The sequence below is a fragment of the Trachemys scripta genome, chromosome 15 (assembly GCF_013100865.1).
Source record: "Trachemys scripta elegans isolate TJP31775 chromosome 15, CAS_Tse_1.0, whole genome shotgun sequence".
Classification (NCBI taxonomy): Eukaryota; Metazoa; Chordata; order Testudines; family Emydidae; genus Trachemys; species Trachemys scripta.
This window is the reverse complement of record NC_048312.1, coordinates 28,565,363-28,592,364: the sequence shown is the minus strand read 5'-3', so window position 1 is coordinate 28,592,364 and position 27,002 is coordinate 28,565,363. Positions and strand designations below refer to the sequence as shown.

At 62.7% G+C, this 27,002-nt stretch overlaps 1 protein-coding gene across 1 annotated transcript in view; it reads left to right on the top strand.

Moving 5' to 3' along the window:
• Positions 1-565: 565 nt before the first annotated feature.
• The window catches only part of INPP5J (inositol polyphosphate-5-phosphatase J), a 28,341-nt gene continuing 1,904 nt past the window's right edge, over positions 566-27,002 (top strand). Inside the window, exons 1-9 of the mRNA XM_034791472.1 lie at positions 566-652; positions 2,267-3,090; positions 4,824-4,934; positions 8,272-8,380; positions 9,899-10,015; positions 10,107-10,282; positions 11,998-12,109; positions 25,390-25,569; positions 26,533-26,637. Of these exons, the coding sequence (XP_034647363.1) occupies positions 2,267-3,090; positions 4,824-4,934; positions 8,272-8,380; positions 9,899-10,015; positions 10,107-10,282; positions 11,998-12,109; positions 25,390-25,569; positions 26,533-26,637 (1,734 nt within the window). The 5' untranslated portion in view covers positions 566-652. The remainder of the gene's footprint in view (positions 653-2,266; positions 3,091-4,823; positions 4,935-8,271; positions 8,381-9,898; positions 10,016-10,106; positions 10,283-11,997; positions 12,110-25,389; positions 25,570-26,532; positions 26,638-27,002) is intronic.

Genomic DNA, 27,002 nt, shown 5'->3' with positions numbered 1-27,002 from the left:
TCAGCACTGGCTGCAAGGGGAAAGTGCCCCCTACTAAGCCCCACCCCTCTCCGTACAGCACAGCGCCCCCTAGTGCCACGTGGTCCGATGGGGGCGAGTTTTGCCCCTGACACCCTGTTCTGCGCAGAGCCCGGGGTGTGATGAGGCCCCAGCTCCCGGCCAGTGCGGGACTCCGAGCTCTGCCAACCCCGCCGACAGCGCCAGCACCGGCCCCGCTCTGCTAAATGCCGATGCCCCCGAGAACCCAGAGGGGCCCCCAGTGCCTGCTCAGCTCAGAGTCCCCGACAGTCCCGTGCCAGTGGGGCAGAGCGGCAGCGGGTGCCCTCACCCAGGGAGCAGAACCTGCGGTGGCAGCTGTGCCAGCCCGGGGCAGGGCAAAGGGCTCCCAGCGCCCCCTTTCTGCTTGCCCAGCCGGCTGCCCTCCTGGCTGGCAGCGCTCGGTGGCACCCTGATGGGCTCCTGCGCCTTTAAATCCGCCAGCAGGTTGCGGGGCTGATGACATCACTGAGTCCCTGGGCTGCAGGAGGGAGCTGAGAGCATCATCGGGGAGGCAGCGATGGAGCAGTCGAGCCGCAGCAGCCGGAGGCCGGGGCCGGGGAGGAGAACCGCCGGCCCGCAGGCTGGGGCAGAGCCCTGCGGCAGCCACCGCAAGGTAAGTCCCGCGGGCAGCCCGGGCGCACCTGAGCCAGGGGAAATGGAGCCTCCTCGCAAGAGCCGGGAGCGCTGCCCCCCGGGGTGCCCCCGAGTGCCGGTCCCCGCTCGGACCGGCCGTGCGCTCTGGGGACCGGCCGTGCGCTCTGGGGCCGGTCCCTGCTCGGACCTGCCGTGCGCTCTGGGGCCGGGCCGTGCGCTCTGGGGCCGGTCCCTGCTCGGACCTGCCGTGCGCTCTGGGGCCGGGCTGCCCCTGGAGCCCTGCGGGGCGAGTGAGGCCGGGGCCCTGGGCTGGGGCAGTGCTGCTAGGACTGTTAGTCCGATGACCCCAGGCTGTCCCCCGGCTCCGGTCCCTCGCACACCTGCGTGAGGGGCCGGATGGCCTGGCCGGGGTCCCACGCACCTGTGGCCCAGGCGGGGGAGCTGGTTCCCGCTGGCAGCACCAGCCGACCTCTCGCCCACCCGGTGACAGACTCGCTGGTTTTGGCAGGTGAGTCAAATGATGGCTGGTTTCTCCCCCGCCGCCCCCAGGCCGGGGGAAGGCGGGGGCCTGGGCTGAGCTATTTTCATGGCCAGTTAGTGGAGGAGCCAGATCTCTGGAAAGGCGGGGGAGGTTGGGGGGGCTGGGTCCCCGAGGGAATAGAACCCAGGAGACCTGCCTGTCGCTCCCCGGCGGGACAGCTCTGCCCAGGGCAGGAAAGAGCCTGGTGATGTGGAGGGTCTGGCGGGCTCTGCCCCCCAGTGCCCCCCAGCTCTGAGCCCCATGGGGGGATTTCATTGGTTTGAGCCAGGCTCTGGCGGCTCCAGTGGCTTGGCCTGTCGTGGTGCCCCCGCCCTGCTGCAAGCGCTGCCCGAGCTGACACCCAGCACCCGTGTTACCCAAGAGCCAGCCGGCCTCTTCCTCTTCCCCTTCCTGCCAGCAACGGCAGACGTTCCTGGGGCGAAAAGCAGCCCCTGCCTTTGGAGGGAGCCAAGCGGCCGTGGGGTCCTGTGCCCGATGGGCCAACAGCCCCAAAGCGGGGTCCCCGGTATGGGAAGGGTTACGGGAACGGTGCAAGTGTCAGCAAGTCTGAGCCGGGCTGAAGAGGGGAAATGAAGGGCATGGAGGGGCCATGTGAGTGCAGGGCTCCTTGGAGGGAGAACGGTGCCTCGCTCCCCAGGTGCCAGTGACTCGCTGCCCAGCCCCCTGCCGGCAGGTCGGACATCCTGTAAGACCCACAGCGCAGAAAGCCAGACAGGAACTGGGTCCCCAAGGTTGATGCTTTTCACACGAAGGGGCCTCACATCAGACACCGAGGCCAAGCTGTTCTCAGGGGGCCTGATCGTCCCTCAGAGCTGAGAGCTTGGCCCCCTCGGGCTGGGTGCCCGGAACTGCTAGGCCAAGTCCTGCGGGAAGGGGGGTGTCTCTGGGAGGGGGCATCCCTGGAAGGGGGTGTCTCAGGGTGTCCCGGGAAGGGGGCGTCCCTGGAAGGTGTGTGTCTCGGGGTGTCTCTGAAAAGGAGCGCGTCTCAGGTGCCCCTGGAAGTGGGGCGTCCCTAGAATGAGTGTGTCTCAGGGTGCAGGGACGGTGTCCCAGGGGCTCACACGCTCCCTGTCTGTTCTCTCTCTCTCTCAGATGGAGCCGGCTCACCGTGGGAACAAGGACCAGGGACCGGCCTCAGCCATGGGGGCCCCGTCTCTATCGCCACGGGGCTCCATTACCGCCACCTCCCCGGGACCATTTGCTCCTCTCGTGGCCCCGTTCGGGGCAGAGGGCTCAGTTCGGTTCCAGCCGGAGGGCTCCAGTGGGCCCATCTCAGCAGCGTACACTGGGGGGAACCTCCCCCTGGGGCACAGGGGCTCCAGGCCCGACACCCTCTTTGACCCTTTCCATCCCGTCTCCCCTCGCTCGCAGCCCGAGGGCTCCCAGCACGTGGGGCCCGAGGAGAGGTCCCCGGGCAGGCACAGCCAGCCCCAGGCGCTGGAGAGCAGCAGAGCCCAGCCCGACGGCTCAGGCGGAGTCCAGCTCTTCACCCTGCTGTCCCCGGTGGAGTTCCGCCCGCTGTCCCCGGGCGCCGGCAGCCCCTCCTCCCACCCCAGCCAGTCGCCCAGCCGATCCGCGCTCCCCGAGCTCTGCCCCCTGGATCAAGGGCCCTCCGGGAAGATGCTCCCTGTGGAGCGGAAAGAGCCACTCCCCAAGGCAGAGTCCAGTGACTACATCTCCGGGGGGAGAAGTGGCTCGTCCCCCAGACCCGTGAGCCTCCCCAAAGCCATCTCCAGTGAGTTCCTCTCCGGGGGAAGGATCGGCCCCTCCAAGTCCATGACCCTGGCCAAGGCCGAGTCCGAGGACTTCCCCTCGTACGGGAGGAGCAGCCCTTCCCTCGCCCTGCCTGGCTGCATGGACCCCTCTGAGACTTCCCTGAGCTGGCTGGGCAAGGCCAAGGAGAACGGCGCATTCCGGTGAGCGTGGGCTGCAGCGCTGGGGGGGGGGGGGCAGTCTGCTCCCTGGGGGGCTGGGGAGCCTATTTCAGGGTCTGGGCGTGCTCGGAGCCCTGCTGCAGTGGGCTGTGGGGACGGACGGCCCGGGAGAGGCTCTGGCTGAGTGCCAGCACCAAGGAGCAGAGAAATGCCTCTCTCCGGTGCTCTCTGCAGGTGGCTCGCAGCGTGCTCAGCAGAGTCGGGGCCACCAGCCCAGTCTGGATGGGCAGAGCCCTCTCTAGGGGGCTGGGGCAGGTGGGGCGTGTGCCACCTGCCTGCCGACTGCTCCTCGACCTGGCAGCAGCTGGGGATGTGATCCCGGTGCGGGGCTCAAAGGGCACCAGGGACAGTCGTGTAGCTGTCTGTCCATCCAGCTCCCTAGCTTGGGAGCCTGCCTGCCCCATACACCCACCCTGCAGCCAGAACCCACCTTCTTCAGCAACTGTCCGGTGGGGCTGGTGGGCCGGCATTCAGTGCCATTGCGTGACTGATAGCAGCTCTGCACCAGGAGAGCATGCACCTGCCCTGGGTTCCGGGCCCCTCTACACATCCCAGCCCTTTCCAAAGAGAGCCAGCAACTGCTCCAGAGGGAACGGCCCGGCTTCCCCCAGATGCCAAGGCATTGCCTGCTCCTCTCTTCCTCCCCCAGGTCTGCACCATGCCTCAAAGCCAGGGCAGCAAACTCAGGCAGACTGTGGGGAGGGGAGTGGGCTCCGGTGTCTCCCCCCTGTGCCCCCCCCACCCCTCTCTCTCCTAGGAATTTGGGGGGACTGACTCTCCGGTAGGCAGCTCTCAGGCAGTTGAAGGCTTAGAGCCAAACCCAACCCCCTTGAACGCCACCCAGAATCCAACAAGCTCCTGGATCGGGGAGAGACCCACGAGAGACCCTGTTTCTGCACCAGCTTCCTGGCTGGGGTCAGCTGCAGCCTTGTGTGTGAGCCATGGCTACAGCCCGTCCCCGGGGCTCAGATGAAGCCACTGCCCTACCCCACCTCGTCCTCGGTCTCTTGTGCAAATGAGCTAGCGAGTCAAGTTCCATTTTGCAAGTAATTTGCATGGCACTAGAACCACCAAGTCCCTCCCTGAGCAGTGGGGCAGAAGGAGCAGTCACGGGGCTGCACGACCTCAGGCACTTGTTGGGGTGGGTCACTGGGAGCTGATACAACGGGGAATTAGCAGGCTCCTGGGGATGGGGGGCTGCGGGGAGCCTGGAGCCAGCCTGCTGCTGCTCTAGCCCGGCCCTGAGCCTGCAGGGCGAGGGGCAGAAGTTCCACAGTGGCCTCTAGTGGTCAAAAGACACAGCTGCAGGTAAAGGCCTTCCTGCCACCTAGCCGGGTGCATGACAGTCCTGCTGAGGTGTGGGCATCAAGGCAGGGCTGAGCACTGGGCCTGCTGTGCCCTGGTGTGGACCTCGCGCCCCTGGGCTGGCACTAGCAGGGTGCTGAGTGCACTCGGTGCGTAGCATGCCCAGCGTGGTGTTCTTAGCAGCCGCTCCGTGCACGGGCACAGCCCAGCGGTGCGGGATGCCCAGCAGCCTCCTCCTCAGGCATGGCCTTTCCAGACCCTTGCCGTGTCCATTAGTCTCTGTCGTGGCCGGTTCTCTCCCCCGCAGGGCAGCAGCTCCGAGGCAGAGGGGTAAGAGGACTGTGGAGGAGGGAGTGGGGCCGGGCACCCTTGTCCCAAAACCTGAGTGTGGCTCCCTTTGTCTTTCCAAGGATCACCGTGGTCACGTGGAACGTTGGCACAGCCATACCCCCGAGCGATGTGACATCCCTGCTGCACCTCAACACGGGCGACACAAACGACACCGACATGATTGCCATTGGGTAAGCGGTGCCTGGGCCGAGAGCTCCTCCTTGCCCCACTGTGGGGGTTGAAGGAGGCTGTCCTGCAGTAGGTGGGCCCCAGAGAGGCCAGCAGGGCACTGAAGGGAATTGTCCACTAGCCCAAGCAATGGGGCCTCTTTAGAAGCAGACAGATCCAGGTTCTGGTCCCAGCTCCCCAAGTGTGCGTGCTGTTCCTGCAAGGAAGATGATTCAGAATAAAACACACAATAAAAATCTAACAGTAAAAGTCACCCAAACACTCTTTAACCCCCTGAAATCCACCCTCCAGCCCTCCTTGCTCCCCCGATCCCTGTGTGCCCAGCCCGTACAAATGCCCCTGCACCTCTCAGTATTGGGCCGTGGACAGTTCAGCGTCCCCTCCAAAGTCTCTCAGGAGCGTCTCCCTCTGCAATCAGCCCTTGGCCGTAGTAAGCAGCCCTCAAGGGCATGAATCCATTGTTCTGTTCAAGTTGGATTGGAGCCAGCCCCTGGTAACACTTAATGCAGTTCTTAGCTATCGACCAGGCAGCTCCCAATACAACGCATGGAGACTTTGTTGGTACGACAAGCCGGACGAGCGTTGCCAAAGTGCAAGAAAAAGACAGGCCCTTTGGGTACTATTGTAGGGGCTTATGTTAGCACCTAGGAACCCGAACTGAGATCAGGGCTGCATTGTTCAGAGACCGGCCCTCTCCCAGAGACCTTCCCGGCCAAATGAGGCTGCTTGTGGGCTTGGTCTCTCTCCTGCTGGACTCCCCCATCCAGGCTGGGGGACACACATGCCCTGGGAGGTTTAATCCCCCGTGTTCGTCTGTGATCACTGTCCATTCCTAGGGCTCTCCGGGTGCTGTGACACCTCTGGCCCACTTACCTGTGCCCCGGGGCCTGGCACTTTTTTAATCCCTGTCTGCTTTTTGATGAGACGTCTTCAACCAGCAGCTTCCCTAGGGAGGGTGTGAAATCCCCGTCACTGGAGGTTTAAGAACAGGCTGGACAAACGCCTGTCAGGGCTAGTCTAGGTTGACTTGGTCCTGCCGCAGCGCAGGGGCTGGAGTAACTGACCTCCCGAGGTCCCTTCCAGCCCCACATGTCTACGAGGCAGCGTCTCCCACCATTTGCTTTGGTTAACAGCTGCCTGGGCCGAGCTGGGGCAGGCTGTTAATCCTGCAAAGCCGCTGCTGGTGCAAACCTGGGCAGAACTACAGTGGCTTGGAGGTGGCTGGGCCCCCCAAGCCCCAGACTGTTTAGTAACGCAGCAGCTGCATACGATGTGCACCAAGTGGCATTGCACATGCTTCTTGCATCTATTGAAGGCACCGAATTCCCTTAGGGTGCAGTTCAGGCCTGGGCTGAGAGCCTGCGAGAGGCCTACCCCATAAGCGGCTGTCTGTGACCCCGAGGCCTTTCCCAGGCTCTCGGCACAGGACGGAATTGCACCTTCCGAGAGCACCCACTGCCCCGCATCTCTCCACGCACTGCTTGTCTCTTCCCATCTCAGATCCCTGCAGCCAAAGCAGAGCGCCCAAATCTCCTTGAACATCCGTGGGATTTGGGTGCCTGACTCTCCTTGGCTCTTCTTGCCAGTCCCAGCCTTCCTCACTCCCCTTTGCCAGTGCAGCCTGTGTAATCGCCTCGGCCCGACCCAAAGGGAGGCTGGTGCTCCCTCTTGATGGGGGATGCTGGCGTTGTGGCCAGTTAAAGTCTGGCTTGGCGGTGGAATAGCCAGGGCCGTGCCACGGACTAGACATCATTGGCTAAGTATCTCTGGAGACCCCTCCCAGGGATCAGAGAGGCGGGTGTGCCACTTCGCGGATGGACTGTGCTGTCAGTCACACTTGGTAGGAAGGGGCCCTTTATAAAGGGTCAACCTGTTTTAGGGTTTTTTCCTGCTGCCCGTCACCATAGCATCTGGGTGCCTTCTACATGAAATCATTAGCAATAGCCAAGCCACTAATGGAGTTCATGGAGTCTCTGGCATTTCTCCCTTTTCCGGGGTCAAAACTCTGGGACGATTCTTGGGTTTGACTTTCTTTTTCAGATTTTTTTTCCTAGCATTTAAGGCCAGACGGGGCCATTAGATCATCTATTCTGACCTCCTGTATACCACAGGCCACTGAGTGTCACCAGTGACCCCTGTCCTGAGCCCCAACTTGTGATTGACTAAAGCCTCTTCCAGAAAGGCACCAGCCAGCCTGGATTGGAAGACATCAAGAGATGGAGAATTCAGCGCTGCCCTTGGCAGTCTGTCCCAGTGGTGAACCACCCTGGCCGATAACATTCACTGTAGGAGTTCCCCTGTGGGATTCGTTGGGAGGATTAGGGGAGCCAGTGTTGGGGTGCAGGGGAGACAGAGTTGCCCCAGTCTCCTAGCAGAAAGGCTTTTCCAAAGAGGAAGGTTTTGTGGCATTTCCTGAAGACGCTTGGACTCTGGTCTCCTCTGGAAGGTTGTTCCTAGCACCTCGTTGGAGAACACTTGGTCTCCTGCACTTTGGGTGGAGCGTGTCAACGACCGATGTTTTAATAAATGTTTAACTGATCGTTGGAGACCAGCAGGTCAATTGGTTGCTTATGAGCGTCTATAGCCTCTTCTACTGACGGACTTATAAGCAGCTGAGGCCAATATTTCTTTATAACGTCTGTCAGTCACCCCTGAGCCTCTCGCCCGTTTCAGAGCGGCACCGTCACACCAGCTGTGACTGGATGTCTGTGTCAGGCCGAGTCTTTGAAAAGTCGTTGTTAGCCTGATTCTTCCCTTGCGGGAAATGAGGCCGGGGTTCCCAGGTGCGCAGCATGTCAGGGCCGCAGCCCGTCTGAGGCTCTTGGAGTCCCTGGCAGGAGGGTGGAGCTCAAGGCTGGTTGTTAGGGCTCCCTGGTCTCCTTGGACAGGCTCCCCCAAAGCAGAGCCGTGCCCTCGGGTTAGTGCCCGGCTGGCAATACGTTGGGAATCGCACAGACTCTTGGGACGTCTCCAAGGGCAGCGTTCGTAACTGTGGGAGGCAACAGCCTGTCAGTTGCTGCATGTAGCTTTGTGTGACTACGGGCACAGCACCTCCGCGGGGTCCCCAAGACCCCAGCCTGGCGGTTAAGCCCCACCCTGCTGACTGTAGTGTTTGACTCGCCCTTAGCTGCCTGCTGGGCACAGCGCAGACGCCCCCTCCACTGCCAGCGGCAGGGACTCTCCCGGGGGGATTTCCGTCTCCCTGCTCCCTCCAGCACTGGGGAGCTGCCCCTAGCTGGGATCCAGGCAGTCTCCTGGCAGGGAGCAGTGCCCGCTGGCTGGAGGGCTACTGGGGAGTCTGCCCAAGCCTGCCATCAGACCTGTCTGTCTCCCTTCCAGGCTGCAGGAGGTGAACTCCATGATCAACAAGCGCCTGAAGGACGCCCTCTTCACAGACCAGTGGAGTGAGCTCTTCATGGACGTGCTGAGTCCCTTCAACTTTGTATTGGTAGGGGGGGGTTGGGCTCGAAGGTCTGCTTGGTTTGGGCAGGAAGCTGATTAAATCAAACTGGGGACCCCACCCAGGAGTGCAGGCAGCCAGGGCCTCCCTACGCCTTTCCCCCCAAGCCTGGCAAGCTGACAGTTCCCCATCCTGGATATCAGGGTCTCCCTGGGGGGCGGGATTTGAAGGAGACTGCTCTAACCCCTAGACAATGCACAGGGATAGCAAGGCCCTGCCACCAGTTTATTGGGTTACTCTGGGCAAGGCCTGTCCCTGCTCTCTGCCTCAGTTTCCCTCATTGCACCACGGAGAAGTGACACCCTGGGCCACCTTTGCAAGGTACTGAGAATCCGGGACATGAGGTGCTTCTTGTTCCATGGGTGTCCCCTCAGTGCCGTTTGGGGTACTTCTTTGAATTAAAGGGATGAGGTCAAAGAGTAGAGGGGAGCCGGTGGGGAGTCAGGAGTGGGGTGTGCAGGAGAACATACAAAGCTCATGACAGTGGTATCTGGGGCCAGGCACCATCCATGGGCTTCTACCTGTGATCTTCACACGCCTGGCCCCCCGGCCCTCTTTGTGCATGTCCTCATAGCTGTCTCCATGGCAACTTGAGACTGGGAGGTCACAAGCACAGTTAAACTCTTCTGATGGGGGGGGGGGGGGCAGGGCTGTGTCTGGCTCCTCCCTGCCTGAGGGCTGGGGGTGTAACTCTACGTGGGCCCAGGAGTGGAGGGCAGGTCTTCCCCAGCAGAACAAGGGTGGGGGCTGCTCTGCCATGGGGGCCTGAGCTCACCCCATCTCCAGTGGATCTACCCCATGGCCCGGAGCCCATGGAGCTGCCCTGTCCCGTCCCATGGCCCTGCGGCTCACAGCGTTCACCATCATGCCTGCCTGGCCAGCGCAGCATATCTCCCCATCATGCTGGTCCCTCGCTGGCCCACGGCCCCCCTTCCTTGTGGGGCCAGCACAGCCCCCAGCGCAGGCCGTGCTCTGGCCTATCCGAAGTCCTAAGGGCCCACCCCCATCCAGGGAGCTAAGCCCCGCTGGGCACTCTGGGATAGCGCCTGTTGCCAAGAGACTGCTCTGCAGGGTCCGTTCCTGGGGCAGTCGCATGCCGGCGTCAGCCTGGCTGCACACCGATTGCCTGGGAATGGACGCTGCGGAGCCGGGCGCCGGCCAGGTACCAAATACAGGACAGGGTGGGTGCTCCCCGTCACAGAAAGTTGCACAGACCTGTAGCCTGTGGGGTCTGCATGCTCAGGGTGGCTGCCATCTGTTCTGGCTGGCGCATAAACACCCCTCAGCGCTGGCACAGATGGGAAGGTGGGTCAGTGCCATCAGCCCTGTCTCGCAGATGGGGAGACTGAGGCAGGGGCAGGGACTGGCCGAAGGGCACCTGGGCAGAGCCGGGATTCTAGCTCAGGTGCTGGCACAGCCCTGCACCTCAGCCCCACGTCCCCTGCCATGCAGGGGCAAAGCCCTCGGATAGCTGCCCCGCTTCACGCCCTTCTCTCCCTGTCGCAGGTGAGCACAGTGCGGATGCAGGGTGTGATCCTGCTGGTGTTTGCCAAGTACTATCACCTCCCCTTCCTGCAGGACATCCAGACAGACTGCACCAGGACCGGGCTGGGCGGCTACTGGGTGAGGAGGGTGCCGCGGCAGGGGTGGGGGGATGTGACTCCGGGGGGGCTCCCCTCCCCCGATGACACAGCTTGGGTTCCTCTTGGAGCAGGGCAACAAGGGCGGGGTCAGCGTGCGGCTCTCCGTCTTCGGCCACATGGTCTGTTTCCTGAACTGCCACCTGCCGGCTCACCTGGAGAAGGCCGAGCAGCGCAAGGAGGATTTCACCACTATCCTCAACATGCAGCAGTTTGAGGGGCGCGCAGCCAGCGGCATCCTGGACCACGAGTATGTACCGCCCCCCCACTCCTTCCACTTCCTGTCCCATCCCCCCCCCGGCTCTGATTGGGGCTTGGAGCTGAGTCTGCGGCTCTACCCCTCTGAAACGGGCTGTGTCCTGCCCCCAGGAGCTCAGATGGGTCCAGCAGGGTTCCTAGCGGGGGCTCTGCTCTGGGAATTGCACGCCAGCACCTCACCTGGGCTCCCTGGGCGAGGTTAGCTTCCGCGGGGAGGGGCGGGAGAGTCTCCCCAGGCGGGGTTAGCTGCCACGGTGGGGGTCTCCCTGGGCTGGGTTAGCTTCCGTGCGGGGGGGGGGTTCCCCCCCAGGGGGGGTTAGCTGCAGAGGGGGGGTAGCTGCTGGGGTGGGGGGGCTCCCTGGGTGGGGGGGGTGGCGGGCTCCCCGGGTGGGGGGCTGGATTAGCTGGGGGGGGGGGGCGCAAGGTGGAAGTTTCGCCTAGGGCGCGAATCTTCCTTGCACCGGCCCTGGCTCCAGGCCTGTCAGGTTGTGGTTTGCTCTGCCCGCTCCCCGCCATGCTCTAGTGCTCGGTGCTAGCAGGGCTGCAGGCCCCGGGACGGCCCCACCAGCCGGCACCTGGCAGTGGAAATTTCCACCCCGGGTTCGTGCTCTCCCATTTGATCCATGGAAAGTCTGCTGATCTGAGCAGAAGGTTTCGGCTAATTATCCCCAGGGCTGCCGGGCCCCGCACCTGAGCCGCTCCAGCAGCGGAGCAGCGGGGCTGGCAGCCGGCCAGCGCGTTATCGGCAAAGCACTGACCTACATTCCCTCGCCCGCACGGCTGGGCTGCTGAGAGCGCCTGCGCGGCTGGGTGAGATTGACTCCTGTCCCCAGGCCTCCCTGTGCCAGAGCCACGCGTCCCGGCTCCTGCTCGGCCCTGCCTGCCTGGGTGCCCCCCTGTGTGTCCAGGGCCCCTCCCAACACCCCCCATCCCAGGCCCCCTGTGCATCCAGGCCCCCCATGTGTCCGGGCCCCTGCCCCGCCCACTGCAGCCCACAAGCTCCCAGAAGCCCAAGTTGAGACACAGCCCAGACCCCACCCTGCCGCCCACTGCCCTGCTCCAGCTCCCCAGGCTGTGCTAGGGCTGGGGAGGTCCCAGACGCTAGCAGGTAAAGGGCTCCTGGCTGCCTGAGAGCAGGCTGGAGGCCGGGTTGCATTGGGGCTCAGAGGGCAGCTCCAGGACTGCTTGTCACCCCACCTGTCACCCTGGAGCTGGTTGGGGGGGCGAGGGGAAGCCCTGGCAGGGCTGCCGGAGGCCCGGCTGCTTTTACCCTGTCCCTGGAGCCCTGGCTGCTAGACCAACGCTTTCCCCACCCCCGACCTGCGTTAAACTTCCCCGAGATCCCGTGACGCTGTGTCTCTGACCCAACCCGCTGGGAATCGTGCCCCATCACTCTGGGTGCTGCAGGGGGGGCCCCAGCCTCCTTGGACAGGGCTAGGGGAGCTGGTGTCAGGCAGGGACTTTCCCTCCCCACTGCCTTACCCAGGACACTTCCCCGGGCGTCGGTTCTCAGTCCAGCGCAGCCCAGTGGCTGGATGCCAGGCCCGGGAGCCAGGACTCCTAGTGCTCTCCTCGGCTGTCACTCACTCACTTACTGCAAGCTCTGGAGGGAGTCGGGTCCCGTCTCCGCGGGCCGCAGCTGGCCCACCCCTAGGGATGCTGTGTGGGGAGCACGGAGTCCCCTCTTCACCCTCTTGCCCTCCCCAGCATCGTCTTCTGGTTTGGGGACCTCAACTTCCGCATCGAGAGCCTGGACATCCGCTTCGTGAAGTACGCCATCGACAACCGTATCTTGAGCCAGCTGTGGGAGAAGGACCAGGTGAGCGGCTGGCTGGGCAGGTGCGTCGCTTACGTCCTGTGCGGGCTCGGCTCTGAGATAACGCTCGGCTCGGCGGTGCTGAATGGGGGCCGGCAGATACTCTCCTGCAGCCCCATGTACTGAGGGTGACGTGGGGCCAAGGAGCCAGCGCCTCCCTGGGGCAGATATGCAAATCCAATCCCATCTGCCCCCAGCCGGGGGGCGGGGAGAGCTGCTCCCCTGGGGAATGAAAATCCCCAGCTGGGGCCCGCAGCTCCTTTGGGGAGGGGGAGGGCAAGAGGCTACCCGTGCTGCTTCCTCCTAACCCGGCTGCTGCCAGCCCAGAGCCCGTGGGGCATGAAGGGCAGGCGTGCCCCTGGGCCTGGGGGCAGGTTCCCTGCAGCACCAGCTGCCTCCGTGACCCTGTCGCAGAGCCCCCCAGAGCGGGGCAGGGCTGCTCCCGCCCTGCAGCGATGCGGCCACCCTGCGTTCTTGCTCCATGTACAAGGTAAAATCCAAGTGCGGAATCCCCCTTAGGAAGAGATTGAGGGGGGCCGGGAGGGGGGCCGGGGTTCGGAAGAGGGCTGGGTTCTGGGGCTGCTCAGGAAAGTGATGTGCAAAGTGCCTCGTTCCTCTCTCTCCGTCCGCTCCCTGGGGTGTGGGTCAGAGCTACTTCAATCCTGTTCCGTTCGCCCTGCAGGGCCAGTTGGGTGTGGGGGAGCTGGGGCCCAGCCTGGCTTGTGCATCGCCAACCGAATTGCTCCCTGCGTTCCCAGTGCACGATCTCTCTTGTCGATGCACAAGCCCAGCATGACTCAGAGCCTGGGGAGAGAGGGGGCTGGGCGGGGGCCCCTGGGGGAGAGAGGGGGCTGGGCGCGGGACTCTGGGGGAGAGAGGGGGCTGGGCGGGGGGCCCTGGGGGACCGTGGGGGCTGGACGCGGGGCCTGGGGGACCGTGGGGGCTGGGCGAGGCCCTGGGGGAGAGAGGGGGCTGGGCAGGGGGCCCTGGGGCAGCAGGGGGGCCGGGCAGGGAGCCCCAGGGGAGTGTGGGGGCCAGGCGGGAGGAGAAACATCTCTGTACTGATGGGCTCTGAGGTTGATGCGAGACTGTAATCGCTGGGCTCTGGGCACGCACGGAGCTGCACTGAGGCTGGGCAGAGAGCACAGGAGCCGCCTGGCACTCCTAGAGGCTTGTGCTTGGGGCAAAGTCCTCCCAGCCTGGCCTGTGTTGCCGGGAGCTGTGGGGACAGATTTGCATGAGGGTCCGGATCTTCCCGCCTGCACCCGTGCTCTCAGCTGGGGCTCCAAGGGCAGGAACAGGTTGGCTGAGCTCCCCAAGCCCGAGTCTGCAGCCTGCTCTCCTCTGCGCTCCAGGGAACAGCCACTGGGGCGATGTGACGAACTGGGACTGTTCTTGCTGGGGTGTGGGAATGCTGACAGGGGAGTGTGACTAGGATGGTCTGCATCGGAGGATGGGAGTCGGCCCGAGGGAACATACCTGAGCTTGTAACATGAGAACCCAGGGGGGGGGGTTGGAGGTCAGGTGACTCCGGGGCCCGGGAAACTGAACAAAGGCTGTGGGAGGGGTCGCTGAAAGCAGAGTGCTGGAAGCAGGCTGGAGAGATGGCTGGGAGGCAGAGATGGCTCTGACCCCCCAAAGGGGGGTGGGCTGGGATGCCCTGGGACCCCAAGCTGGACCTAACTGAGGGGGGCCCTGTTGTCTGTGCCTGCAAGACCTGTCTTGGACTGTATTCCTGTCATCCAAATAAACCTTCTGCTTTACTGGCTGGCTGAGAGTCATGGTGAATCGCAGGAAGCCGGGGGTGCAGGGCCCTGAGTCCCCCAATACTCCGTGACAACTGGTGGCAGCGGCGGGATCTACTGCACCCCGTGGACGGCGCTTCCTGCAGTAAGTGACTGGGGAGCAGTAAAACGAAGGGGGATTGACGGGGACCAGGCGTGCTGAAGAGTGAGAGAGAGACGGTTATTACCCCTGGGAGTGTGTGACCAGCGAGAAGGACTTTTGCAGTAACAGGGTCCCCCGGGGGGATCGCAGCGAGTGGTCCCAGGGGCGGAGGAGTCTGCAGCTCGACCCTGGCAGAGAGGTGGTGACCTCGAGAAGGGCTGGCACACTAGGGGTCCCCCTGGGAACTGTGGGGAGCTGTGAGCACACAGGCCGGTGAGTGGCCAGCAGGAAGATGTATGCCAAGCGGCTTAAGAGCGACCTGGTGGAGCTGTGCAAGCAGAGGCGGCTGCGCATTGGGAGGCTCACCAAAGAACAGCTCATTGCCCAGCTGGAGGCGGAAGATCGCGCGAATGAACTGATCCCTGTGTCTCAGGGAAGCAGCCTGGCAAATGCAGCGCAGGCACCAGTGTCTGTCCCAGCTGGGAGTGGTCAGCCGGCTGCTGAGGGCTTCCCGAGACCCCTCCTTCCTATGCCTAGGGGAAGGGTGGGGAGGAGCCCAGCAAATACCGAAGGCGCCGTGACCCCCCCGGCCAGCAGGGGATCCTCCCGGCGAAGCTCGCCGGCCAGCAGAGGATCCTCCCGGCGACGTTCGGCATCCGTGGAGCGGAATTGGCTGGAATGGGAGAAAGAGCTAAAACTGAGAGAGCTGGAGGATCGTGAACAACAGAGACAGCATGAAGAGAGACAGCGTCAGCATGAACGGGAGGAGAAAGAGAGACAGAGACAGGAGAATGAGAGACAGCGTCAGCATGACCTGGAACTGGCGAGATTGAAGGGCAGCGAACCCCCGGCTGCGGTGAGTGAGGGGGGACCCAGGACTGCACGGAGCTTTGATAAGTGCATCATGGCCCCATACAAGGAGGGGGAGGACATGGATGACTTCCTGGAGGCCTTTGAGACGGCCTGCGAGCTGCACCGGGTTGATCCCGCGGACAGACTCCGGGTCCTTACCCCCTTACTGGACCCCAAAGCCGTGGCATTGTACCGCCAACTGGGAGAGGCAGAGAAAGGGGACTACGAACTATTCAAAAAGGCCCTGCTACGTGAGTTTGGGCTGACTCCTGAGATGTACCGGGAAAGGTTCCGGAGTCAAGATAAAACCCCTGAGATCTCATATCTGCAACTAGCCGTCCGCATGGAAAGATACGCCAGCAAGTGGGCTGGTGGGGCCCAGACGAAGGAGGACCTGATTAAACTGCTGGTACTGGAGCAACTGTATGAGCGGTGCCCATCCGACCTGAGGCTGTGGTTGGTGGACAGAAAGCCAGAGAACCCGCGACACGCCGGGCAGCTGGCTGATGAGTTTGTAAAGAGCCGGTCAGGGGGTGGCAGGGAGGAGCCCCAAAGGAACAGGCCCGCCGCGATGCAGAGAGAGAGTCACCCTGGGACCTCCCAAAGGGGGAATATGGGGAATCCCCTCCCACGGGGAATGCCCAGCGTCAGGGACAACCGACCGGCTCGAGGGGACCCACAGGACATGAGCTGCTATTACTGCGGCCGAAGAGGCCACGTTCGGGCCCAGTGCCCCAAGCTCAAGGACAGACTGAGCAGACCGAACCCGCACCGGGTTAACTTGGTAGAGGCCCAGACGGACGAGGGGCAGGCTTCTCACGCAAGAGGGGCTGGCAGCTTATCAACTGCTCAAGAGAGAGAAGGGCCCCAGGCCAGCTCCTCTAGGGGGCTGGATGCCCCAGACTCAGGGTTTTTGGTTTATACGGTGGGCGCGGGGCTGTCCCTCCGGAGAGAGTACCTTGTTCCCCTGGAGGTGGATGGGAGGAAGGTCAATGGATACTGGGATACGGGCGCAGAGGTGACGCTGGCCCGGCCCGAGGTGGTGGCCCCAGATCAGGTGGTGCCCAACACCTACCTGACCCTGACGGGGGTGGGCGGAACACCAGTCAAAGTGCCCGTGGCAAGGGTACACCTGAAGTGGGGGGCCAAGGAGGGCCCCAAGGATGTGGGGGTACACCCGTATTTGCCCACTGAGGTATTGATGGGGGGGGACCTGGAGAACTGGCCAAGCAACCCCCAAAAGGCACTGGTTGTGACCCGCAGTCAGAGCCGGCGAGGGGCCCTGCGCCCTGGCCTTGGGGGGGGTGCCTTGCCTGAGGCGCAGGACCCTAACCTGGTGGGGAGGGAACGCCCAGGGACACGGCTCAGGGAGGCTGCAGCTTCAGACCCAGCGGGCGAGAAAGAGCAGGTGGCCATCCCTGTCCCAGCTGCTGAGTTCCAGGCCGAGTTGCAGAGAGATCCCTCCTTGCGGAAGATAAGGGACCTGGCCGACCTCAATGCGGTACAGACCATGGGACGAGGTGGCCGGAAAAGGTTCCTGTGGGAGAAGGGGTTCCTGTACCGAGAATGGGCTCCCCCAGGGAAAATGGAGTCAGGGGGGATCAGGAGGCAGCTGGTGGTACCCCAGAAGTATCGCCGCCAGCTGCTGTGCCGGGCCCATGACATTCCCCTCTCAGGGCACCAGGGAACCTGGCGTACCCAGCAGAGGCTGCTACGGAGCTTTTACTGGCCTGGGGTCTTTGTTACTGTCCGACAGTACTGCGGATCCTGTGACCCCTGTCAGAGGGGGAGGAAGGCCTGGGACAAGGGGAAAACAGCTTTAGGACCCTTGCCCAGCATAAAGGATCCTTTCCAGAGGGTGGCCAAGGTTAAAAGGGCGGCTCTAAACCAAGAGAGCCCAAAGCACAGACCTCCAGACTGGAGCGCTGGGAGAAGACCACAGCCCAGTTGGAACCCCAGAGGTATGGGGGTGGGAAAAGGGCACAGGCCGCATAAACCTTCCCACATGCGAACTGCGAGTGCCATCAAGCACCCCGACCTAAGGGGGGGCGTGAAACTGAAGGGGCCTGGTGTAATTCCCACCAAGGAACTGGAGGGATGCGGGGGCATCCATGGGAACGGGGGTAGGTTCGAACTTCCCCAGGTCACTGGCTAAAGTGACCCCGCTCAGTTCGGTCTCGAAGGGGGGAGAGATGTGACGAACTGGGACTGTTCTTGCTGGGGTGTGGGAATGCTGACAGGGGAGTGTGACTAGGATGGTCTGCATCGGAGGATGGGAGTCGGCCCGAGGGAACATACCTGAGCTTGTAACATGAGAACCCAGGAGGGGGTTGGAGGTCAGGTGACTCCGGGGCCCGGGAAACTGAACAAAGGCTGTGGGAGGGGTCGCTGAAGGCAGAGTGCTGGAAGCAGGCTGGAGAGATGGCTGGGAGGCAGAGATGGCTCTGACCCCCCAAAGGGGGGTGGGCTGGGATGCCCTGGGACCCCAAGCTGGACCTAACTGAGGGGGGCCCTGTTGTCTGTGCCTGCAAGACCTGTCTTGGACTGTATTCCTGTCATCCAAATAAACCTTCTGCTTTACTGGCTGGCTGAGAGTCATGGTGAATCGCAGGAAGCCGGGGGTGCAGGGCCCTGAGTCCCCCAATACTCCGTGACAACTGGTGGCAGCGGCGGGATCTACTGCACCCCGTGGACGGCGCTTCCTGCAGTAAGTGACTGGGGAGCAGTAAAACGAAGGGGGATTGACGGGGACCAGGCGTGCTGAAGAGTGAGAGAGAGACGGTTATTACCCCTGGGAGTGTGTGACCAGCGAGAAGGACTTTTGCAGTAACAGGGTCCCCCGGGGGGATCGCAGCGAGTGGTCCCAGGGGCGGAGGAGTCTGCAGCTCGACCCTGGCAGAGAGGTGGTGACCTCGAGAAGGGCTGGCACACTAGGGGTCCCCCTGGGAACTGTGGGGAGCTGTGAGCACACAGGCCGGTGAGTGGCCAGCAGGAAGATGTATGCCAAGCGGCTTAAGAGCGACCTGGTGGAGCTGTGCAAGCAGAGGCGGCTGCGCATTGGGAGGCTCACCAAAGAACAGCTCATTGCCCAGCTGGAGGCGGAAGATCGCGCGAATGAACTGATCCCTGTGTCTCAGGGAAGCAGCCTGGCAAATGCAGCGCAGGCACCAGTGTCTGTCCCAGCTGGGAGTGGTCAGCCGGCTGCTGAGGGCTTCCCGAGACCCCTCCTTCCTATGCCTAGGGGAAGGGTGGGGAGGAGCCCAGCAAATACCGAAGGCGCCGTGACCCCCCCGGCCAGCAGGGGATCCTCCCGGCGAAGCTCGCCGGCCAGCAGAGGATCCTCCCGGCGACGTTCGGCATCCGTGGAGCGGAATTGGCTGGAATGGGAGAAAGAGCTAAAACTGAGAGAGCTGGAGGATCGTGAACAACAGAGACAGCATGAAGAGAGACAGCGTCAGCATGAACGGGAGGAGAAAGAGAGACAGAGACAGGAGAATGAGAGACAGCGTCAGCATGACCTGGAACTGGCGAGATTGAAGGGCAGCGAACCCCCGGCTGCGGTGAGTGAGGGGGGACCCAGGACTGCACGGAGCTTTGATAAGTGCATCATGGCCCCATACAAGGAGGGGGAGGACATGGATGACTTCCTGGAGGCCTTTGAGACGGCCTGCGAGCTGCACCGGGTTGATCCCGCGGACAGACTCCGGGTCCTTACCCCCTTACTGGACCCCAAATCCGTGGCATTGTACCGCCAACTGGGAGAGGCAGAGAAAGGGGACTACGAACTATTCAAAAAGGCCCTGCTACGTGAGTTTGGGCTGACTCCTGAGATGTACCGGGAAAGGTTCCGGAGTCAAGATAAAACCCCTGAGATCTCATATCTGCAACTAGCCGTCCGCATGGAAAGATACGCCAGCAAGTGGGCTGGTGGGGCCCAGACGAAGGAGGACCTGATTAAACTGCTGGTACTGGAGCAACTGTATGAGCGGTGCCCATCCGACCTGAGGCTGTGGTTGGTGGACAGAAAGCCAGAGAACCCGCGACACGCCGGGCAGCTGGCTGATGAGTTTGTAAAGAGCCGGTCAGGGGGTGGCAGGGAGGAGCCCCAAAGGAACAGGCCCGCCGCGATGCAGAGAGAGAGTCACCCTGGGACCTCCCAAAGGGGGAATATGGGGAATCCCCTCCCACGGGGAAGGCCCAGCATCAGGGACAACCGACCGGCTCGAGGGGACCCACGGGACCTGAGCTGCTATTACTGCGGCCGAAGAGGCCACGTTCGGGCCCAGTGCCCCAAGCTCAAGGACAGACTGAGCAGACCGAACCCGCACCGGGTTAACTTGGTAGAGGCCCAGACGGACGAGGGGCAGGCTTCCCACGCAAGAGGGGCTGGCAGCTTATCAACTGCTCAAGAGAGAGAAGGGCCCCCGGCCAGCTTCTCTGGGGGGCCAGATGCTCCGGATTCAAAGTTCTCCGTTTACAGGGTTGGCGCGGGGCTGTCCCTGCGGAGCGAGTGCCTTGTTCCCCTGGAGGTGGATGGGAAGAAAGTTTATGGATACTGGGACACGGGCGCAGAGGTGACACTGGCCCGGCCCGAGGTGGTGGCCCCAGATCGGGTGGTGCCCAACACCTTCCTGACCCTGACCGGGGTGGGCGGGACCCCATTCAAGGTTCCCGTAGCGAGGGTACACCTGAAATGGGGGGCCAAGGAGGGCCCCAAGGACGTGGGAGTGCACCACCATTTGCCCACTGAGGTGTTGATGGGGGGGGACCTAGAGGACTGGCCAAGCAGCCCCCAGACCGCCTTAGTCGTGACCCGTAGCCAGAGCCGGCGAGGGGCACTACGCCCTGACCTTGGGAAGGATGTCCCACCGGAGGCACCGAACCCTTCCCGGGTGGGGAGGGAACACCCAAGGACAGGCCGCGGGGTGGCTGGGGCTTCCGACCCAGCCGACGAGAGGGAGCAGGTCCCCATCCCTTCCCCAGCCGCCGAGTTCCAGGCCGAGTTGCAGAAGGACCCCTCCCTGCGGAAGCTAAGGGGCCTGGCTGACCTCAGTGTGGTACAGACCATGAGGAGAGGATGCAAGGAGAGGTTCCTGTGGGAGAAGGGGTTCCTGTACCGAGAGTGGGCTCCCCCGGGGGAAGTGGAGTCGTGGGGGATCAGGAGGCAGCTGGTGGTTCCCCAGAAGTTTCGCCACAAGCTACTGTACCTGGCCCATGACATCCCTCTCGCAGGGCACCAGGGGATCCGGCGCACCAGGCAGAGGCTGCTACAGAACTTTTACTGGCCCGGGGTCTTCACCAACGTCCGGCAGTACTGCCGATCCTGTGACCCCTGCCAGAGGGTGGGGAAGGCCCGGGACAAGGGGAAGGCAGCATTGAGACCTTTGCCCATCATAGAGGAGCCTTTCCAGAAGGTGGCCATGGACATAGTGGGACCTCTCAGCAAGACGACCCGGTCTGGGAAGAAATACATCCTGGTGGTGGTAGATTTCGCCACCCGCTACCCCGAGGCAGTGCCCTTATCGTCCATTGAAGCAGACACTGTGGCGGATGCGCTGCTGACCATTTTCAGCCGAGTGGGGTTCCCCAAGGAAGTCTTGACGGACCAAGGGTCCAACTTCATGTCGGCCCTACTCCGGTGCTTGTGGGAGAGATGTGGGGTCCGGCACAACTGGGCCTCAGCATATCACCCCCAATCCAACGGGCTGGTGGAGAGGTTCAATGGGACGCTAAAAATGATGCTGAAAACATTTATGAATCAGCACCCGCAGGACTGGGACAAGTACTTACCTCACCTGCTGTTTGCGTACAGGGAGGTACCCCAGGAGTCTACCGGGTTTTCGCCTTTCGAACTGCTATATGGAAGGCGGGTAAGGGGGCCCCTGGACCTGATGAGAGACGAATGGGAGGGGAAGGCCACTCCTGACGGAGAGTCGGTGGTGGAGTATGTCCTGACCTTCCGGGAACGACTTGCCGAGCTCATGGGCCTGGCCAGGGAGAATCTGGCCAGAGCCCAGAGGAAGCAGAAGGTCTGGTATGACCGCACAGCACGGGCCCGCGCCTTCGCCACTGGGGATCAGGTGATGGTCCTCATCCCCGTGAGGAAAAACAAACTCCAGGCCGCCTGGGAAGGGCCCTTCAAGGTTGTCAAGCAACTAAACGAGGTAAACTATGTGGTGGAGCTGTCGAACCGGGCACACCACCACCGGGTGTACCATGTGAATATGATGAAGCCATATTATGACAGGGGGAATATGGTGTTGGCCGTGTGTGGACAGTGGGAGGGGCAGGGAGATGACCCTTTAGTAGATCTATTCCCTGGGACAAGAGTTGGCTTCCCCCTGGAAGCAATTCCCCTCTCTGATCGGCTAACCCCTGCCCAGCGAGCTGAGATCGGAGGGGTGCTGCATCTGTACCAGCAGCTGTTTTCCAACCAGCCTGGACGCACTAATCTGACTGTCCACCGGGTGCAGACAGGATCGCACCCGCCTATAAAATGCTCCCCCTTCCGAGCCACAGGGAAAACTGCTCAGGACCTGGAAAGAGAGGTCAATGACATGCTGGCTTTGGGGGTGATCCAGCCGTCTTCCAGCCCTTGGGCCTCGCCGGTGGTGCTGGTCCCCAAAAAGGACGGGTCGATCCGGTTCTGTGTGGACTATCGGAAGCTCAATGCCATCACTGTAGCCGATGCCTACCCCATGCCCAGGCCGGACGAGCTCCTAGACAAGCTGGGAGGTGCTCGGTACCTTACCACCATGGATCTTACAAAGGGCTATTGGCAAGTGCCGCTGGATGCAGATGCCAGGCTGAAATCGGCCTTTGTCACCCCTCTGGGGCTCTATGAGTTCCTGACCCTGCCCTTCGGCCTCAAGGGAGCGCCGGCCACCTTCCAGCGCCTGGTGGATCAGCTACTGAGGGGGATGGAGAGTTTTGCCGTGGCGTATATCGATGACATCTGTGTCTTTAGCCAGACCTGGGAGGACCACATATCCCAGGTTAGACAAGTGCTGGACCGACTCCAGAAGGCTGGGCTGACCGTAAAACCGGAGAAGTGCAAGGTGGGGATGGCTGAGGTATCCTACCTAGGCCACCGGGTGGGAAGCGGCTGCCTAAAGCCGGAACCAGCCAAAGTGGAGGTGATCAGAGACTGGCCCGCTCCTCAAACCAAAAAGCAGGTCCAAGCCTTTATTGGGATGGCAGGGTACTATCGGAGGTTCGTGCCCCACTTTAGCGCCATAGCCGCCCCCATCACTGAGCTGTGCAAGAAGGGGAAGCCAGACAAAGTGGTCTGGACCGAGGAGTGCCAGGAGGCTCTCCGGGCGCTGAAGGAGGCTCTGGTCAGTGGCCCAGTTCTGGCAAACCCAGACTTTGACAAGCCCTTTATGGTGTTCACCGACGCCTCAGACACAGGACTGGGGGCGGTGTTAATGCAGGAGGATGAAAAGGGGGAGAGACACCCCATCGTGTACCTGAGCAAGAAGTTGCTACCCCGGGAGCAGAACTACGCGGCCATCGAGAAGGAATGCCTGGCCATGGTGTGGGCCCTCAAGAAACTAGAGCCATATCTCTTTGGGCGTCACTTCACCGTGCACACCGACCACTCTCCCCTGACCTGGCTGCACCAGATGAAAGGAGCCAACGCCAAGCTCCTGAGATGGAGCCTGCTCCTGCAGGATTATGACATGGACGTGGTCCATGTGAAGGGACGTGACAACCTGATAGCGGACGCGTTGTCCCGGAGAGGGAGCCCTGAACTTCCCCAGGTCACTGGTCAGAGTGACCCCGCTCAGTTCAGTCTCGAAGGGGGGAGAGATGTGACGGAGCAGGGAGCAGGGCAGATTTGACCTGGGAATGTTGCAGGGGGGTTGCAGTGGGGATGTGGGACTTCCCTTGAAGGAAGCTACCTGAGCTGTAACCTGAGCCAGGAACGGGGGTGGGGAGAATTAACACCTTCTGCCCGGGAGACTGAACAAAGGAGAGGAGCAGCGGGAGGAGTTGGGAGTTTAGTTTCGGTTTGGGCTGGGTGGTGCAACGCAGGGAACCCCAAGCTGGGGTCTAAGCTCCCTGAACCTCCCAGAGGGACCTAATTGAGGGGGTCTGGTCGTACCTACACGCTCTGCTTGAGACTGTGTTCCTGTCCTTAAATAAACCTTCTGCTTTACTGGCTGGTTGAGAGTCGCAGTGAATCTCGGGAAGAGGGGTGCAGGGCCCTAACTCCCCCACAATCCGCAACAACTGGTGGCAGCGGCGGGATCTACTGCACCCCATGGACAGCGCTTCCTGCAGTAAGTGACTGGGGAGCAGTAGATCCCGCCGCTGCCACCAGTTGTCGCGGAGTGTGGGGGAGTCAGGGCCCTGCACCCCTCTTCCCGAGATTCACTGCGACTCTCAACCAGCCAGTAAAGCAGAAGGTTTATTTAAGGACAGGAACACAGTCTCAAGCAGAGCGTGTAGGTACGACCAGACCCCCTCAATTAGGTCCCTCTGGGAGGTTCAGGGAGCTTAGACCCCAGCTTGGGGTTCCCTGCGTTGCACCACCCAGCCCCAACCGAAACTCCACTCCAAACTCCTCCCGCTGCTCCTCTCCTTTGTTCAGTCTCCCGGGTAGAAGGTGTTAATTCTCCCCACCCCCGTTCCTGGCTCAGGTTACAGCTCAGGTAGCTTCCTTCAAGGGAAGTCCCACATCCCCACTGCAACCCCCCTGCAACATTCCCAGGTCAAATCTGCCCTGCTCCCTGCTCCGTCACACCCCCCCTGGGGTAGCTCCCTTGGCTTCAGTGTGTTCACCCCAGGGAGGAGTCTGGCCCCTCTCCCTAGCAGGGGCCGTCCCTCTTCTCCTGTTCACCCCTGGTGGGGCAGCAGGGACTGCCCCCTTGACCCGGCTGCTGACTGGATTCCCCAGGGGCTCGGGGGTCCCCTGGGTTACAGCCACCTGCTGCCGCGTGCCAAGGCCCTGCCCTGGGTGCCGCTGCGCTGGGTCCGTGCAGCCGAGGGACAAGGGGAGGCTGGGGCAGAGCCTGCTCTTCGCTAACAGCTCCAACCCGGGGCCCTGCTGCTACGGCAGGAGCATGGCTGGAAGTGATGGAGCGGACGTGTCTCCCGCTCCCAACCCCTGACGGGCGAGCCCAGGCCCCGCTAGCGCTCGGGGCTGGCCAGGGGCCAGCATCTCCTCTGATTCGGGTGCCTCAGTTCCTGGATGCCCAGCCGGGGACTGGGACTGTGGGGTGGGGGCGACTTGTGCACAAAGGGAGTCTCACCATGCATTGTGATTGGGAGCCCCGGGGCCGGGGAGGAGAGCCCCTCACAGCTCAGAGCCTGCAAGGCGCATCGAGGGCAAACCCTGGGGGTTCAGAAAGCTCAGGACTTTAGGGCTGTGGCGGGGGGGGGGGGAGCCTAGGCAGCGAGTGCTGCAGGTGCTCAGCACCTCTGAAAATTTGGCCGTGTCTTAAATGGAGCCCCCAGATCAGGCTGGGTTGTTGGCAGAGGCTGGCTGGGAGCTGAGGGTTGGCTCTGGGGGTTTGACCAGGCCGGGTCGGGGTTGGCTCTGGGGTTATGACCAGGCCGGGTTGGGGTTGGCTCTGGGGGTATGGCCAGGCCAGGTCAGGGTTGGCTCTGGGGGTATGACCAGGCCGGGTCGGGGTAGTCATGCTCTGGGGTTAGGGGTCAGAATCAAGCACCCTGGGGTTAGAGGTCAGGGATTAGAGTTGGGCATGGTCTGGTAATAGGGTTGGGGTCAGTGTGGCTGGGTTAGGGGTCAGGGTGGGGTCAGTGTTAGGTGCACGCTGGTGCGGGGTGGGTTGTGCAGGTCGGTGTTACAGGGGTGTGGGCGGGGTTAGGAGTCAGTGTGAGGCACGCTGGCATGGGCAGGGGTCAGCACTGGGTAGGGTTACCATTCGTCCGGATTCCCCCGGATATGTCTGGCTTTTTAGCTAAAAATAGCGTCCGGGGGGAATTTGTGAATGTCCGGTTTTCCGCCCGCGCCCCCCCCCCCCCATGCAGAGCGCGCCCCTCCTCCGCTTCCCCTGCAGCAGAGATCACTCCCTCCCTCCCTCCCTGCATTCTCAGATCCCTCCGGCAGTCTGGAGCTTCTCCCCCGCTCCTCCTGCCCAGCGTGCCGGGACGAACGGCTCAGGCCATTCCTGAGCAAGCTCACAGAGACATTAGGCGAAGGCCAACAACAAGGGGGCCAGGGGGTCGGAGAAGGGGCAGGGAGGTTCTGGAGGGGGCAGTCAAGAGATGGGGGGGCGGGAGTTCGGGGGGCTTTCTGGGGGGGGGGAGGGGATAAGGTTTTGGGCAGTCAGGGTACAGGTAGGGGGTAGGGTCCTGGGGGGCAGTTAGGGTGGGGGGGTCTTAAGAGGGGGCAGTTAGGGGACAAGGCACAGGGAGGCTTAGGTGGGGGTGGGGTTCTGGAGGGCGGTTAGGAGCAGGGGTCCCAGGAGGGGGCAGTCAGGGGACAAGGAGCAGGGGGGAGGGTTGGGGATTCTGAGGGGGGGTGGGGCTAGGGCAGGACAGGGGCGGGGCTAGGGCGGGGCTCCTCCCGTCCTCTTTTTTGCTTGCTGAAATATGGTAACCCTAGCACTGGGCACTCTCTGGGGGGCTGGGGCCTGGTCCCGTCTAGCTCTCCACTGGGACTTCTCTCCCTGCAGGTGGGTTTCAGGCACTACAAGGACTACGTGGCGTATGTGTGGGCCAAACATGAGGACCCAGAGGGCAGCATGTACCAGGTGTGTGAGCATGGTGGGGCCCACACAGCCCCCGTTCATGGCCATGCACCCAGCTGGCCCCCGCTGGCCGCTCCTTTTGCCTCTGCTTCCCAAGTACCCCACTGAGCCCCCCGTCTTCCCCCCCACAACGGTGAGCGAGCCCTCCCTGCTGTGCCGAGCATCCGCGCCAGCCAGGTGAGCGTCAGTCCCTGAGAGAGCCTGGTGTGCTCGGGATCTCCTGGCCCACAGCGTCTTAGGGCAGCCTCCCTCCAGGCTGGGTGGAGCACACAGCCCACACAGGCAGCCATTGTTAGCAGGACATCCTGCACCAGAGGGGAGTTGTGCTGGGGGCCACCAGGTGTGTGTGTGGGGGGGAGCTGGGGAACCAGCACCAGCCAGAGGCCAGGTGTGGGGCTTTACAGCTTGTAGGACAGTCCAGGGGCTGGATCCGTGACTAGAGAGACAGCCACATGCCCAGTTGAGCCAGCCCCTCACAGCATGGAGACAGCCGCTGCCCTGTGGGCAGACGATCACACAATCCCATGCAAGCCACCTGACAGCCTGGAGCCTGGACTCCATGCCACAGAAGGAGCAAGGCCCTTGCCAACGGCTGCTGGTGGTAGTGATCTGCATTGCAGTCTGTGCCCATGGGCCCTGGGTACCAGGCTCCCAGCGAGCAGGCATTCAGCCCCTTTGGCCTCTCGGCGCTCCTGCATTCATGACTAGTGCCATGCCCCCTCTCAGCGCTGCCCAGGGCACTTCTCCATCTGCCAGCTCTGCGTTTGCCTGTCCCCTTAGAAACGCCCTTGGGCGCCAGACGTCCTTCCTGGGTACGCCAAGGGGCACTGTGATGGGCCTGCATCTGAGCTACCCTGCTGGATGCTCTGCCGTGCCAGGGGTGGGGGTGGGTCGGGTGCATTGCAGGGCCCATCTCGTGTGGGTGGTACGGCCCCTGACGCCCCCTTGCTCTCCCCGGGGCTGTAGGTGATGTTTTCGGAGGAGGCGCTACCTAAAGGGAAGGGCGAATACATTCTCGGTTACTACGGCAACAACTACAGCAGCATCACTGGGGTGACAGAACCCTTCCAGGTGAGCAGCTTCCTGCCAGGCGTGTCCACAGGGGGCAAGACGCAGCGGGGGGCGGGGGCACTATGCAGGTGGGGACAGGGAGTGCACCGGGGGGTTGCTGTGCAGGTACAAGGGCATCACGGTGGGGGAGAGGAGATGGGGGGGGGGATGATGGGGAGGGGAGCTCTGGGGGTGTGAGCTAAACTATATGGGGGTTCTTGGGGGGCCCCATGGCACCAGCTGCTGCCCAGACACCACAGAAGTTGAGCTGGCCTTGCCCTGAGTGGTGCTGTGACATGTCTATCCCCCCTCCCCGCTCCCTGGTAGCTGAACCCTCGGTGTAGGGAGGTGAGGGGCATGAGAGAGGGCGGACTGGGTGTACCGCC